The 17,094-nt window shown below is 47.5% G+C and overlaps 1 protein-coding gene across 2 annotated transcripts in view; it reads left to right on the top strand.

The window, feature by feature from the left end:
- Positions 1 to 17,094, top strand: part of Hhat (hedgehog acyltransferase) — a 249,454-nt gene that overhangs the window by 202,942 nt on the left and 29,418 nt on the right. For both annotated transcript variants that reach the window (XM_034513689.2, XM_076941633.1), the window contains one exon: positions 3,300 to 3,444. In XM_034513689.2, the coding sequence (XP_034369580.1) occupies positions 3,300 to 3,444 (145 nt within the window). The remainder of the gene's footprint in view (positions 1 to 3,299; positions 3,445 to 17,094) is intronic.

Below are 17,094 nucleotides of genomic sequence, written 5' to 3'. Positions count from 1 at the left end.
CCAATTCAGGTAGCTCCCGGTTTCTTGACTTACTATTCTGAGTTCTTCATGTTCGTTTCCTGGCCTCCTCCCCAACTACCTCCCCAGTTGTTGCTAGCTGAGTCAGTGCTGCCCACAGAACATCTTCTTCTGCTTTAAAATGCAAACCACGGTGGACGGGCATTCTCTGGCGTGGGTATCTGGGTAATGAACATGTTCTTCTCTGCCTTGTGTGACAGCATCCCTGATTCTGCTTATGACCTCTGGGGACAGCGAGAGTGATGTCATCTTGTCTGAGACCTGTGGGCTGTACTGGAGAGCTTTCCAGGCCACATCTAAGACCGCCAGCTCTGCCGCTGTCCCCAATATGGCTTGTTCATGCCGAGGCCAAATGGGTGTGCACTGGCCATAAAAAGCCCCTGTAAGGGTATGGGAAGAGGAAATGGTGTCAGGGAGATGTCCCTCCACAATGAGATCTGTGCTTCTGAAATAGCTCTGGAGACCACCATCGAGGAATGGACCAGGATGGGAATTGATTTCTCTAGACTGAGGGAACCCTGACTAAGTTACAGTCACATCAGGACACTGCAGCCAGACCCTGCTGAGATTCCCACTCCGGACCAGTCTCTGCCTGTGTGACTCACCCAGGTTGCTGTCATGGAGCCTTTGGAATCACAGCATGGCTGAAGCTGGTGGCCTCAGAGAACTGTTAGGAAATATCTACAGTCTTTCTGTTGCCTCCCCTTCCTGTGCATGTAGACTCAGCTGAAGCATTTGTTAGAAACCCCGTGGTGCTGCTCCTGGCTTTACTCAGGTGTCTTTATGGGTTTCTTATGCCTCCTGCCATGGTGGGGTAGCCTTACTGGGAGGGGTAACCACAATGTAAGGTATGAAGTATAAAGGACTGGTTTACTTTGTAAAATCCACAAGGAACTACCAAAGGGGCATGAAGAAGTGAGGACCCAGGATGGCTTACAGAGCTTCTGTGCTCACTGGAAAGGTCCCTCCATCAATAATCCTTCAGGTACTGTGGTCAGCCACCTTCTTAGCTGCTACTGTGTGCTGTTGAGAAACTATATCAGTTCCTTGTTATGCTGTCAAAATGCCCGACAAAGGCAGCTTTGGGAAGGAAGGGTTTATTTTGCCATACAGTTTGAGGGTCCTGTCCATCAAGCTGTGAAAGTCACAGAGGCAGGAACACAAGGCAGCCAGCCACTGTTGGGAAAGGGGGCTTGGGGATCCCAGGGTTCCTCCTGCCATGCTGTGGGTAGTCTGCTGGGAATGCTCTGGGTTCCTCCAGCTGGAAGTTGGGCCCCGCTGCTCATTAACTAAAAGCCTCTCCCTGGCTCCTCACAGTTCCTCATAGCAGCGCGGCCCCAACATACGAGGAAGCCCTTGGGTTTCCAAAACTGGTTTATTCACATGGCGGATAGTGGATGGATCTGGATGCATACCCCCCTAAACCCAGGATCGACCTGAGTTAAAAAGGGGAGGGGAGAAGGGGGGAGGGGCTGGGGAGGAATGTTTAATGGCTCCACCTCTGGCCTTCAGGTACCTCATTAGTATGTAAATCTCTCTAGGGCCTGTTCGCCCCTCCACCTGTGTACTGAAGGGTGAAGGTGGAATGGAGATTAGACCTCCTGTTAGGCCCAACAGGCCACATCGCCTTCACAGGCAGAGGGAGAGAGGGTGCTCAGCTTTCCCCCAACCCTCATCTCTCTCTTATGCAGTCTAGGACTTGCTCTCACTCAGTTAACCCAGTCTAGAAACCCCTTCACAGACTTGTCCAGAGGTTTGTTTCTGTGGTGATTCTAAATTCCATCAAATTGGCAATCACAGTGTTTCTCTCATACACCCAACCTCATAACAAGTCAGCTTGCAAGGGGCTGGCTGACTTCCTAGGGTCAAGTCCACCAATCTAGAAGGTCACTGTCTAAGTTAGGGTTTTACCTCTGTGAACAGACACCATGACCAAGGCAACTCTTACAAGGACAACATTTAATTGGGGCTGGCTTGCAGGTTCAGAGGTTCAGTTCATTATCATCAAGGTGGGAAGCCTGGCAGCATCCAGGCAGACATGGTGCTGGAGGAGCTGAGAGTTCTGTATCTTGTTCTAAAGGCAAACAGAAGACTGACTTCCAGACAATTAGGAAGAAGGTCTTTCAAAGCCCACCTCTACAGTGACACACTTCCTCCAACAAGGCCACACCTCCTAAGAGTGTCACTCCCTGGGCCAAGCATATTCAAACCACCACAGTCACTGTGATCTTGGTCCTGGTCACTTTGGCTTGATGTGGAGCTGTACTGTAGGGAGCAATTTAAAAGTGATTTTGTCTATAGATTTACAGGCAGTGGGGGTAATAAGGCTGCTCCATCCTAACCAAGGCCAGAGGGAGGCCCAGTGTGGAAGAAGTGACATCACTGGAGTACATCACTTCTTAGGGTAGAACAAATATGTTGTAGGCTGGAGGTTTTTAAAAACTGTCTCAGCAATGACCTAGTTGCAGGCACAGAAGGACAATGAGTCTGGACCTGGTGACAGGATGTCCTGCTGGTTTTGTCTACTTGACAGAAGGTAGAGTCATTTGGAAGAGGGAACCTCAACTGAGAAAAACACCCCCACAAGATTGGCCTGTGGGGCATTGTTCAAATCGAAGGTTGATGTGAGAGGGCCTAGATCATTGTGGGTAATGCCACCCCTGGGCTGGTGGTCCTAAGTGCTGTATCAAAACATGATTAGCAAGCCACAAGGAGCAAGCCAGTCAGCAGCACTCTTCCCTGACCTCTGTATCAGTTCCTTTTCCTAGGTTCCTGCTCTGAGTTCTTGCAGATGACGGACATGTAAGCTGTAAGGTGAAATAAGCCCCTTTTTTCCCTTGGTTGTTTTTAGTCATGGTGTTTATCACAGCAATAGAAATACCCAGACAGAAGTTATCTTAGTTAGGGTTTTACTGCTGTGAACAGATACCGTGACCAAGGCAAGTCTTATAAAGAACAACATTTAATTGGGGCTGGCTTGCAGGTTCAGAGGTTCAGTCTATTATCATCAAGGCAGGAACATGGCAGCATCTAAGCAGGCATGGTGCTGGAGGAGCTGAGAGTTCTACATCGTCATCTGAAGGCTGCTAGCAGAATACTGGCTTCCAGGTAGCTAAGATGAGGGTCTTAAAGCCCATGTCCACAGTGACACACCTACTCCAACAAAGCCACACCTTCTAACAGTGCCACTCCCTGGGCTGAGCATATACAAACCATCACAGAAGTAAACCTTAGCCATAGTTCTGCTCCTTCAGTGAGATGCTTCTTGCCTTTTCTCATAGGCCCAGCACCTCTCCCCACAAGCCCGCTGTCGATTGCATGCTCTGCTCGCCTCCTGCTCCACCTCCATGCTGATCCTCTTCAACCTGGTGTTCCTCGGGGGAATTCAAGTTGGAAAAACCTACTGGAACAGGATCTTCCTACAAGGTGAGTTGCCTTTCAGCCCTGCATGCCCCTGTATGATCTCCTTAGGATGCAGATGCTACTATTGACTTGAGAGTCTTGGGAGAGCCACATTTATGACATGTGACCAGCAAGTGTCAGCTGGGAACAGCTTCTGCTCCACTGTGACTGCAGTGCTACCTGTGTGTAGGTAGCTCATGTTGGCCCCCTGTGATGCTTGACGTCCAGATGTGGGACCCCAGCTCCTGGGATCCTGCATGTTCTCAACCTCACACATCTCCAATGTTGTAACTTCTTCCTGTACTCCACCAGTGTCTCTAGATTCCAGTCTTCAGTGTGATGCAGTCCAACCTTGTTCCATTTATGCTCTGACATCCTGCCAGCAAGTCTTCTTTTGCTGTCCTGGAGCTATGGGCCTGGGTCCTGGGTCCAGCTCTAGACCTGGATGCTTGTCTCTGAACCTCATTACCCAATCTTTTTTTTTTAAAAAGTAGACATGTGTGTCTATGTGTTTGTAGGCACATGTGTGCAATGTTTGTTCCATGTGTGCACAGAAGATCAGAGGACAACTCTGTGGAGTTGTGGTTTTTTTTTTTTTTTTTTTTTTTTTTTTTCCATTTACCTTTACAGGAGTTCCAGGGATAACTCAGGTTACCAGGCTTGCCTGGAAAGCACCTTACCCATTGAACCATCCTGTTGGCCCCAACTGTGGGCTAATCTTTTGTTACATGCACACACAACCCCACAGCTAATCTATGTCTGCGGCAGGTAGAATGTAAGCGTGTGGCAGTTGTGAAAACGGTACAGCTGACCGTCATTATCTCTATGGTCACCACTTCTTGTGGGCTGGCACTAAGACGCTCTGGGTCTTCTGAAAGGTGAGAATGGAATATTCACCGAGCATAGCACTATACCCAGCTCACTGTGCTTCCAAAGAAAAGATCCCCAGTTCCACTTCCTCTGCCTATGCTTGGGTTTGGGGAGTCCCGGCTGAGCAGCGATGGTGGAAATGGACATGGTTCATCTGTTATCTCTGTGTTGGGGTCCCCAAGGAGCCCCAGATATTTCTACGGCAGCTCTCTTTTCACAACAGAAATATTTACCGGGCACAGCTGCCAGATGCCTGAATATCAGCCATTAATGGAGACTGTGTGGCTCAGCAGGCCACTAGACCCCACTTACCTTTGATTTTGTCACTGTAAAAGCCCCCCCTTTGACATAGCTCCTGAGGCAGGTGCTTCTCTCCGATAAAGACCAGAGGTGGCAGGCACAAAGAATGGAATGGTAAGGCAACTGTGTCCTGCTCTTCTTGCTTGCTGCCACAGAAGCCGGCACAATGCTAGGCACATGGAGATTTGGGGCAGGGGGAGCTGACCTTGGGCTCCTTGTCATCTAAGGCTCCAATTTCCACTTCAACCCGTCAAATACATCAGATGTTTGCTATTTATAAATCACCATGAAGACAAGGATGGAATGGGAAGCCCGGGCTACGTGTGGTGCCTCCTCCACTCAAGAACAGCACTCAGGATGCTACATGTGAATGCTTCAGAGTCTGAGGCTACCCTCAGTTACACAGCGAGACCCTGCATCCAAGGAGAAGTGGGAGAGATAAAAGAAACACAGACTAAAAATATGGAAGCCAAATACAAATGTTTTCCATGTGACGCTTGCTTGGGGTAACTGGGCAGATGTCTGAGCGAACTGCTGGAGGCTGGTAGCTGAAGTGGTGGGCTTTCGTAGCAGGTGGCCATTACCCAGGAGTGGTGTTTAAGCTGAGCACCAAGAAAGCCAGTGTGCCAGGGAAACTCACGATGGCTGCCACAGCAGAAACTCCATTCTTGGTGGATCTTCACTGTACGGGACTATTACTCGAGACTGAGGAGATGGGTCAACAGGTTTAGGTCCTCAGCAGCCATATAAAAAGCTTGTATTACCGCACATGTACCTGAGACTCCAGAGCTGTGCTGTGGGCAGGCAGGGGGTGGTGGTGCATGGTTGGAAAGGTGGGGAGAAGAGGGTTCCTGGGACTTTCTAGCTGCCAGCCTGGCCTGGCTTCAGGGTCAGTGAGACATCCCATTTCAAAGGAATGAGTGATAAAGAAGAACACTTGATGCTATCCACTGGCCTCTGAACACATATGAAGCACTTACATACTCACATATGCACATGTCCCACCCCTCACATATGCACACGTCCCACCCCACCTCCTACACATGTGGTTTTATTTCTCTCACAGTTTATTGCCAACCCAGTCATTTTTCTAAGCTATAACTCTTAAGACTGAGAATGCTTGATCACGTCCACTTTCTTGTCTTGGCTTCACGGAAGAGAAGAGAACATGAGGCCAGTGGGCCTGATACTGAAGAACTTAGACGTGACATGTGACATTCCTGCTCATGTCCCATTGGCCAGTTCCAGGCAGGAGCTGTGGGAAGCAAACAGGCATTGGCATGTATCAGTAGTCTGTGTCACACAGTCACCCAGCTGGAGATGTCCCAGAGGCTGTGGAAAGTTTGGGTTGGATTTGAGGAAGAGGGAAGACCAGTGATTGATACATGAAAGTCAACTGTAGTCAAGGCTGTGGGAATGGACTTGGAGCCAGGAGTTAGCTGCCTGCAGTAAGAAATGGGGGCAGACCTGGGACGTGTTGGTGCTGAAGAGGACAGAACAAGATCTACAGAGTGCACTTGCTGCTCCTGCATGGCGGGAGGCTCATAGCACCGCTTGCCCTGCACCTTTGGATCTGCCAGTGTATGGGGCCAGCATTCTGTGTCTTGTGGTCTGTGATAGGACACAGTGTTTCTGCCCTCATTGGATTCAGGAGGATCAGGGATTCTGATTCTTTATAAGAATCTCAAATAGTTACTCATCGAGGTTCTGAAGCCAGAAGCTCTGTAGACAGACAGACCTGGCGGGATCTTAACTGGCCTGTTTCAGGGGAAGCTTTGAGCCAAGCAATGTCTGCTGGGATTTTGTCAGTTTCCCCATAAGCCATTTTCTTGTTGAGGTTTTTTTTTCCCCCTGAATTCCTGAGTTTTAGATCTCATGGAAGGACATGAGCCCAATGGTGGCAGATCTCCCATCCTGGCAAGCCTGACTGCCTCATAACCTGATAGAGATGTCTGTTATAAATATTCATGTTTAGGTACAGAACTAATTAATGAGTTGGTAGTATAGAGATGGCTGTTATAAATATTCATGTTTAGGTACAAGAACTAATTAAAGAGTTAGTAGTATGCATCCTCAGGTCCTGCTGGGGGGTTAATAGATCAGCATTCTAAAACTGAAAAAGAAAATCTGACTTCTGAAGTCATCTGGACCCCAAGGACCCCAGAAGGGCCTGCTTCCCTGTACATGTAGCTGCTGGTGGAGGTATCAGGGCATCCTAACACATCTTGCCACCTGGGCATCTCTGACCTGTGCCTTTGGGGGTAAGGTCAGTTCCTCTTGCTCTACAACTCGTCTCTCCCCGCAGAGGATGTGATAAAGATGTCAGGAGACCTATCTCCAGGGAATGGCCCATATTCAAGCTCAGATTCTGGATGGCAGGGTTTGATAGATGTCCCTTCCTTTGTGCCGTGACAGCTTAGGTATTGCTACAGAGACAGAGAAGTACTTAATCATACTATGGACCCCAACTCAAAGAGTCAAGCAGCACAGAGAACAGACAGAGATTATTAAGGGTTTGCAAATGCCACTGTTTTAGTTACCTTTCTGTTGTGATAAAATACTAGACAATACCAACTGCCACAGGTACAGTCCCATTATGGCTGGAAAGTCATAGAGGCAGGAACTTGAGGTATAGGATCACATTGCTTGTGCAATCAAGCAGAGAGATGAATGCCTATATTCAGATTGCTACCTCCCATTTATGAAGTCCAGGCCCCAGCCCATAGGGATGGAGCCACCCTCCTTTAGAGGGAGGGTCCTCCCCAATTAGCATAAATAAGATAGTCCTTCCCAGGCATGCCAGAGGCTAATTTACTGTAAACAGTTCTTCACCGGCATGCTTGAAGTCTTGTGTCCCAGCTGATTCCAGTCCTGTCAAGTTTGTAGTCAACATTAACCATCACACTATTGTGTGACATTTCCTGGGAAGATATGAACAAATGTCTGCCCTCTCCAGATAGGACTTGATGATACATTGAAGGAACAATTCCACGCAAGTCCAGCTTCATGAACCAGTGAGCTCAACGTAGTTACTTATGATGTGAGGTTTCTTAAAGGTGTATGGGAGACTCAAAGGCAGCTTCACCACTGAACAGCCCACCACATAGAGATGACTTACAAAAGCTGCATCCCTGGAGCTCTCCGAGCCGCTTACAGGCAACTCCAAAGAAAAGTCTCCTCCCACTGGTGATGGCTGATGCTTATACTATCTTGGGGAGGGGCTTTGTGACTCTTAACCTTCTGAGCTTCTGAGTCTTGTAGATCCCTGACTCTTGAGCCATGTGACCCTCCATCTAGGAGGGAGTGTTGCAGTTCACAGTTAGGGACAGGTACCTCACAGCAAATCAGATAACAATGCACACAGATACAAGCTTGCTAATTCAGCAGGGATATGGAAACTGTAGATCCACAGTTACTAAATCTAACAGAGATGGGTTTACTCAGATGCGTGCTTACTAATTTCTAAAGAATATGACTGCATGCATAGATAAGTGCTCACTGATGCTCTGGGAGCTGTTTCCCACCCCTCTGATGTTTCTACAAGTCTCTCCTGGGGTAGCTTGGAAGACTGACCTCAGAGTCAGTGTCTCCCTGTCTCCAGTGCCTTAAACTCAGATATAGTCAGTTTTGTTTTAAGCTGTCAGGTTTACTGTAGTGCTTCCATAGCAGCCTTTTTCCTGGATTCTGGGTGAGAGACGAGGCTGAGAGACTGGGTCTGATTTTTCTACAGCACACCTTTCCTGCTCTGTTACATAGAAGGTAGACGTGCCTGGTTAAAAAAAAAAAAAAAAAAAAAAAGTGAGCTCTGGCGTGTGCAATGCTCAGGGCATTTTATCAGTAAGACTCACCGCTGTTGCTAAGATAACAGCAGAGTAAGGCTTCTGTGTCTTCATCTCTAATATTTGTGTGTGTGTGTGTGTGTGTGTGTGTGTGTGTGTGTGTGCCATTCAAACATGCTTTAAGCTACTTAAAGTTTTACAGACCTAAGGAGAACATGGCTGGGGGTCTGGTGCTACCTGCTTACTCCAGGATGTGCTACCTTGGGTTATGCTCTGCAGAGACAAGCTCTAGGATGAGCTACCCTGGGCTATACTCAGCAGACATAAGCTCTAAGATGAGCTACCCTGGGCTACCCTCAACAAAGACAAGCCCAAAGTGCTCCTTATGGTGTATTTGTTTGCAGAAGCTTTGTGATGGAGAAGCTTCAACCTTCTAGGCTGACGTGAGCATTGATTTCTTCAGCAGGCAGCTGTTGTGTTCTGCTCTGTAAAGATATCAATGAGACGTAACTCTGTGTTTTATGGCTTTTCCTGGGAAGACATCTGTTCATCCCAGATAGGGTACTCACAGACCAAGAAAGGATTCCCTCCATCCTCCCTTAGGAAACCAGTGAGTTTTCTGGGGTTACTTTCATGAGCATAGGTGACTCAGGCAACTGCTCTGTGAGAGTCACATAGTACACACATGAATGAGTGAACCCTGCACACAGATCTCTCCAACATTAGCCTCATTCCTTGGCACACACATGCATGTGTGTCTCACTCCCCACACACCTACACACACATACATGCACCCAAATACACATATACCTGCATACAGACCCCCAACACCCTCCTTCCTGACTCCTTGCACAATTGCATGGGTATATCATGTACACACACACACACACACACACACACACACACACACACACACACATTTGTCTCTTTTTCCTTATCACCTCATGGCGCTTGGCAAACTGTGACTCAACACTTCACTCCAGGAGAGGCTGCTTGCCCTGAGGAGCTTGGTTCCTTTTCCTCTGGATTCTAGTGAGGGAGGAGAGAGTGTGCTGTTGTGCATGTCAGAACCCCAACACTCCCTGAATCTGCTTGCTATTTCTGCTGGAGAGAGGGGAAAGTGTATTTTGTCCCATGTTGCTAGCTTATCCAGACAGTTTATTCATCTCCTGATGCAAATGCTTCTAGACAGGGACTTTCTTTAAAGGCAAACTGAAGTGTGGCACCGGAGAGCCAAGAGATCTGTGGTGAAGTAAAACTCCCTCCCTCTCAGCTTCTCACATTCTTGGGAGTGAAACTTCACTCATGATGTCTTGTGCATGAACAAAGACTGAGGGCAGAGGCCAGCACCTCCCAGGCTGTTTGTGAAGACTCACACTAGACCTCAGCTCAAATGGATGTCTCGTGTCTCCTATTACTTCTGCTTCTACCTCCTTAGCGCTAGACACTAGAGCAGTGTTTCTCAACCTGGGGGTCACAGCCCCTTTGAGGTGGAACTACCCTTTCACAAGGGTCATATATCAGATATCCTACAATCAGATATTTGCATTGCAATTCATAACAGTAGCAAAATTAGTCATGAAGTGGCAACAAAAATAATTTTATGGTGGTTGGGGGTGTTAACCACAACACAGGGAGCTGTATTAAAGGGTCTCAGCATTAGGAAGGTTGAGAACCCCTGCTCTAGAGGGTTGGCCAGCAGGTGCCTCCAGCCCAGTGAAGTTGACTCACACTTCAAGTGTTGGGTTAGACATGGGTCCGCTGTGGCCGTTCTTGGCATCTGCCCTGGTTTCACTTCTGTTGCTGTGATAAAACACACTTACCAAAAGCAGTTTATGAAAGGAAATAATTTATTTCTGACTACTGTTCCAGATTATGGTCCATCACTGAGGGAAAATCAAGGTAGGAACTCAAGCAGACAGTCGCCTCACACGCACCATCAAGAGCAGAGAAAAACAAATGGATGCCTGCTTGCTTGCTTTCATGTAGTCCTCTCCTGGCTGATATATCCCAGGAGCCCCTGGGTGAGTTTTCCCACTCCAATAATCGACAATTCCCCACAAGCATATGCACAGGCCAACCTGCCCCAGACGATTCCTCAGCACACTCAACACAGCTAGAATTAAGCACCACAACACCTGGATTTAAGACTGTGAGACGTGTTGGGCTTCTTTGTTCCCTGCCACATCGTCACCCATGTCACCAGGTGTATGAGGTGAGAAGTGAGGCCGGGGCATCGGAGTACCTGGAGGCTTTCTAGCACGGGGGACTTTCTGAAATTGCTAGGAAAGGCGGTTAGCTAGGATGGCTGGCTCTCTTCTGTGCTTGTGTGTGAAACCTGCTAAGCAGGGATTCTGTGAAAGAGGAGAATCCTTGTAAAGTGTCTTTAAACAGAACTCCTGCATAGATGGGATTGATCAGGTAGGAGTGAAGTGACTGTGTATCTTTGCTGGTAATTAACCCTGTAGATTTGGAACTCTTTTTGCATTAACCGCTGACTGTATTGCCACCACCCTCCATCTGCCTGTCCCCAGTCAATCAATTGCAGGGTACTGTTCAGTGTCTCCGGGGATCATTCCAATTCCTCAGAGTGGTCAATACCTTCCTATATGATAAGGCAGGGGAGGGGCTTGATTTTCCTCTGCAAATTTCGACAAACTGGGAGCAAGATTACTTTTCAGGAAAAGCTGTGTGTTTGTGTGCACGTGTGTACATGCGTGTGTGTCTAAGTTGACAATGTGGAAATCAAGTCTTCAGCAAGATCCATACTGTTTATTCTGTGTGGGAAACCCTGCTAATCTTCCATGGTAAGCAAACCTCTCCTGCTAATCAAACCTAGTTTGAAGATGGCTGGCAGAGACTAAGCTGTGCTTTGTGCTTTGCTCTCATTTTATTATTGATTCTAGCCTCAGAGAAAAGAAGTATTGATTTAGATTGGGCAGTGTTTGGGGCTAGCATTTGTTGGTCAGCCATTGCTGTGTGACGTCACCCCAGAATTTAATGGCTTGAGCAATGGTTGCTCAGTTCATCATCTTCTGTGCCAAGTAAAGGCTGGCAGGCCTGGTGCCACCTCTTGAGTGGATCTGTGGTTGGCCTTGGTTTAGATTTACTAGCCAAGAAAAGATGACAGCGCTCCTAGGACATCTCACCTGTCGTGGTGATCCGTGTTAGCTTAAAGAGAAGCAGCTGTCTGGGAAAGCAGCTCAGTGGTGAGCACTTGCCGAGCATGTGCGAGCCTCCGAATTTACTTCCTTCCTAGTCCTAAACAAGCAAACCAGAAGCCAAACTAAGAGAATGCTGCACTGACCTGGCATGGTGGCCACAGTCACCCCAACACCCATGGAGTGTTACCCTTCCTGATTTTGAAGCCAGCCTGGGCTACACAGGGGATTGTGAAGGCAGCCTGGGCAATTATATATAGTAAGGCTTTCTCTTAGAAGAGTTAAAGTGAAAACGGAAACCTTAAATGTAAGGATAGCAGTAGGTGAGGAGGCTGGGCAGAGCCACCCACCACAGCCATCTAGGATGGACCAGCAAAACCAAGGCAAAGCCAGGGTCTCTCAGGGATGCCCCTTGGGCTGGAGTCTCTGTGGGCTGGTGTGCAGAAGAGGCTCTGGATAATTCCAAGCAACAACAAAGCCCAAAGTCCAGGCGTTGCCTTCTTATTCACCAGTGTCTTCAGCATCTCCCACTAACTCGGAGTGCTGATTTTGTAGGAGACAGCAGATAGAATTGTGGGAAAGTACGTGTTGCCCTGTGCCAGGCTGGCAGGGGGAGGCAGGCAGAGCAGGTGATGTGCATGGACCAGCATCCAGTGAGCAGAGGACTTAGAGCCCCTGGCCCCAGGAGCTTACCACTGCCATAGCCTCTGTGCCTTGGGCTTTCTTTGCCCTCTGACCCTGCTAACGGCCCAGCTGCTGCCCTCTCCAGCACAGAGAAGGAGGCAGCTGCTAATTTTAGATACCGAGTACATCTCCAGGCAACACGACTCACAACTTACAAAAAATTTCTTTTTCTGGTTGCATGTTCGTGTGACCCTTAATAACAAAAGCAGGAAAAAAAAAAAAAAAAAAAAAAAAAAAAACCCTCACCTGCTAAAGGAAAATTGAATCCTTTGTCTTAAAATCCAGTCTTTTATGTCACAGAGCCATGTCCTTTTGCTGTGGGCAATCTCCTGGGCAGCCAGCAGCTTGTCCATAGTGGAATCTGTTACCTGTGCCTTTGAAAGGCAGAGGGGAGGCAGGGATAATGACAGCCAGGACACCTGGGGAGATAACGTCTGGGCTGCTTTGGGGCCAAAACACACTGGGTGAAAGACCAAGAGATGCAGCTTTTCATTGATAAACCTGGTCTCTCTCCTCCCTGGTGTGTGTCTATTGGGTGCATGAGCCACTCTAGTTTGTTTGGGGGAGGTCTCAGGTGGGAGGCACCTACAGCAGGGTATTTGGATTCTGAATGTTGTCAGACCACATAATGTTGTTGCAGCCAAACTGTTCCAAGCTGGGATCTGAGACTGGGGTACCTGTGTGGTTCATTGTGAGAGCATTTCCAAAGGGAAGGGTGGGCTTTGGAGATAGGGTATGAAGCTCTGAGGGCCCTAGGCTAGGACAGTCGTGACCCTTTACAGGCTGTTTACACGGTGCCCACCTTATGCCTGCTTCTTCCTTCCTTACACATTTAAGCTTTTCTGGAGCATGCTCTGTCCTTACATGGACCCCTTGTTTAGATTTCACCATGGGTTTCTTTCATATGTTAATTTTGATCTCTCTCTCTCTCTCTCTCTCTCTCTCTCTCTCTCTCTCTCTCTCTCTCTCTCTCTGCCCTGCTCCTCTGTAACAGAACTGAGCCTGGACATCTTGTGGTCAGAGAGACTTGTCTTTGGAGCCCTGCTTTTTTCTCAGCTTTTTTTTTTTTTTTTTTTTTTTTTTTTTTTTTTTTTTTTTTTTTTTTTTATTCAGCTAGAAGAAAACATAAATTTAAACTTAACGGAATTGTTCCTGGTCTTGTTCTGAAATTCCCTTTGTGTTCTTGGCACCTTACAATGTCGCCGTCTTCTCATATTTAAATTAAGTCAGTGTCTCGATTGCTCCTCTCTGTGGCTATGTTAGGTCACATCCTCTGCACTGGTGCACAAGATTGGGGTGCTGTCATCAGTGGGGTGCTGTCGTCAGTGGGGTGCTGTCGTCAGTGGGGTGCTGTCGTCAGTGGGGTGCTGTCGTCAGTGGGGTGCTGTCGTCAGTGGGGTGCTGTCGTCAGTGGGGTGCTGTCGTCAGTGGGGTGCTGTCATCAGTGGGGTGCTGTCATCAGTGGGGTGCTGTCATCAGTGGGGTCTTCACTAAAAGAGGTAAAGGCACGCTGTGAGGAAATAAGAAACACAGGAAGCCTCTCAGCCTACTTGGGCCAGGAGAGAGGGGACAGTGGCCAGGGGAGTCTGGCATGAGGCTAAGATGCTTAATAGAGAAAAGTGATGCAAACAGAGATGTCCCCAAAGTTCCTGTGTCTGTTTCATGTGGCTGGAGGGCACTGTGCTCATGGCCCAACTGACAGAATAAGCTGCAGTGTTTGGGGACAAAGCACTCTGGGGACAAAGAGGTGAGTGGTCCTGGTTGGATGGCAAATGCTGATTGTCACACAAACAGCTTCCGCCCACCCTGCCTTTACTGTTGCCCTCCGTCATCACAGAGGCGGTGGCATCAGAGGTGGGCTTAAGGATTGTGACACAGACACAGAAGCAGGAAGGCATGGTTGCTCATCCAGGAGCTGGAAACCTCTGGGGTCAGATGGGAGAGGATGTGAGATGAGGCAGGTGAGTGACAGATGTGCTGAAGGGCCCCAAGGGTAACCAGAACACCCACCGGCAATCGAGTCCCTTGCTGAGGACTTTGGGGTGTGCTCTTCGTGCCCTGGGCTCTGGGAGGGATGAGGATTTTTGTAAGGGTGACAGGATCCTCACTTTTGAAGCAAGTGTCTATCTGAATAGCAAGGGGATCTGTGCCAGAGGCTAGGGGCCAGCAGGAGGCAGTGTGAGGGAGAATGGGTCCTCACTGTGGTTGCCAGGTAACAAGGACTGGGAAGATGGAGGGAACTGCAAGCTGTCCACTGGGTCTTTACAGTGTGCATAGTTTAGTGGTTGCGGTAGCTGATCTGGACAGAAATATTCCAGATTTCTTTATTGATATTGATAGCCTGCCCTAGAACAGAATTTTTCTGGATTTTGGAAAAACAATGGTCAGGAGATTCCCACTCTGTTTTCTCACCCTTGACTCTGGAGACTGAGGGGGTGTGTAAGCCCAAGGACAGAGTCTTTTGTAGATATAGACGGCTTTGCTCTGTCTCCTGCCCAAGTGGATATGTATTTTTTTCTGAAGGGGTATATTAAGAGTTTCTTTTTCTTTGTGGACATTTCCCAGCTTCGTTTGACTTTCCTTCTAAAAAGAATGATCATAACTGGAGTTTCTTCTTTTCTACTTTGTTTTCAGTATTTTAATTCTGCATGTGTCTGTATCTGCCCAGTTGCTTCCTCACTACTGTGTTTTACCCAACGCCCCTTTCGTTATGTGCTTGGGCATCTTTTGGGGGGTGCGCTGCCATTATCTGGAAACCATGTGAGGTGTTACTGAGGCCTTGCATGAAGATGCTATCCCCCGGGTCATCCGTGCATGCATTTCCTGAACACACAGGGCTGGACGTGGTCACATCTCCACAACGAGGGATCAGTTCCCTCCCTGTCTCCTTCAGTGCCAGGAGCCTGGTTTGCTTCCTGTTTACCTCGAGTAGTGACCACACCCTTCTGGGTCTTGGCTTTTGCTTTTTTTGTAGACCACCTGTGAGCTCTGGAATTTGCTGACTCTACCCCAAAGATGGCAGCACAGATAGAATCTAATCTGGGCAGATGGACAGACAGCTTTATGGCAAGTCAGGCTAAGGACACTTCTTGCTTCCTTGGGGTCCCACTTTAGTAACTTATCATCTCATTATCTTGGTTACTTACATCAACCAGCTTTAAAAATTAATTTATTTATCTGGCAATTTCAAGTTTTATTTTTCAAAGCAATATTATCAGAAACAGACATCTTCCTTAGAGATAGGAATCTTTCTGTAGAGACCCTAGTATTTGCTTGAGTCAAGCATGCCATTTTGGACTGTCCAAGAAACAACAGCACACTTCCAATGTAAATAAGAATTGCCAGAGAGTGCTGTTCATGTGTTCGGGAGGTTGCTATGTCTCCAGTGTCCCCTGGGATCTGGGACCTTTGTGATGATCTCAGTGGAAGTGGGTGGGAGGGCTTGAGGGGCAGGCACATGGAGTGTGACACCCAGAACATGGCACCTAAACTCTCAAACATGTGAATTAAGAAAACACCCAGTCCACAGGTGACTGTGTAAATCCTGTGTCTTATCCTGGCACAGGGAAGTCACAACTATAGCCCATTGTTGCGGTTTATCCTGGCATCTGACAGAACTTAGAGTCATCTGGATGACAGTTCTCTCTTTCTCTCTCTCTCTCTCTCTCTCTCTCTCTCTCTCTCTCTCTCTCTCTCTCTCTCTCTCTCTCTCTGTGTGTGTGTGTGTGTGTTTCCGGGAATTAACTCTGCAGCCACCAAGACCCTGGCTGGGAACACAGACCAAATAAAAGGGGAAGGGAGCAGGAGGCTCCTGACTGTGGACACCATGTGACAAATCACCTCCCACTCATGCCACCATGATGGACTTCAGCTTTGATGTCAAACCGAAACAAACCTATTTTTCCCTAAGTTGTTTTTACCATAGCAATGAGAAAGGCAAGGGCTACAGTTAATCTTGATAGTATTATGTTAACATTATTCTGCCTTGAGCTCTCTCTCTCTCTCTCTCTCTCTCTCTCTCTCTCTCTCCCTCCCTCCCTCCCTCCCTCCCTCCCTCTCTCTCTTTTTCAAAAATTTGTTACTGCTCTCTACATTCAAAAGCACTGGACCCCTACCTGACACTGCACACAAGCAACAACTTTAATGCAAGAACTGGAAGTATCAAACTCTTAGGGAAAATATGGACAATGACTGACCATGTTTTCTTAGCTATAGCATCAAAACACAGCAGCCAAAAAGAAAAGCAGATCAGTTGATGTTATCAAAACTAAAAATGCATGGGGTTGCTGATGCAGGAGGATTCCTGAGAGTTCCAGGTCAGTTTGACATACTAAGTGAGACTGTCTTCAAAACAAAAATAAAATTTTTAAGAATGATTTTTTTTTTTGCTTTAAAGACATCATCAAGGAAGTGAGAACACAGAACAAAGTTTTGCAATCCATGTAATCAGAAAAGGACCTTTTAACTAGAAGCTGTAATTCCACTGAAAATAAAGACTCTGAGCATATATCTATCTAAAGATGATATGCAGAGAAAAGCCAGGGTAAAGACCCAACATCTCAAGTCATCAGGAGAGTCACCCAGACCATCAGTGGGTTGCCGCTTCATAACATCTATGATGACTATAGAAACAAATGAACAAAAAATAGGAAGTGACAAGCTTTGCTGAGGATGCTGGGAAAATAGAACAGTCATATACTGTCAATGAAAATAGAAAACAGGTTTGTCAGGAACTTAAAAGTCCAAATCCAGTTCATCAATCTATTCTTGGTTATGTGTGCAAAAAACCATAAAAGCGTGAGTCCATACAAAAACTGGTACGTGTGTGTCCATGGCACCATTGCATAGGACAGGCAAACATAGAACCACAGAACAGTAGA

This window comes from Arvicanthis niloticus, chromosome 10 (assembly GCF_011762505.2).
Source record: "Arvicanthis niloticus isolate mArvNil1 chromosome 10, mArvNil1.pat.X, whole genome shotgun sequence".
NCBI classification, from domain to species: domain Eukaryota; kingdom Metazoa; phylum Chordata; class Mammalia; order Rodentia; family Muridae; genus Arvicanthis; species Arvicanthis niloticus.
This window is presented reverse-complemented; position numbering and strand designations above follow the sequence as displayed.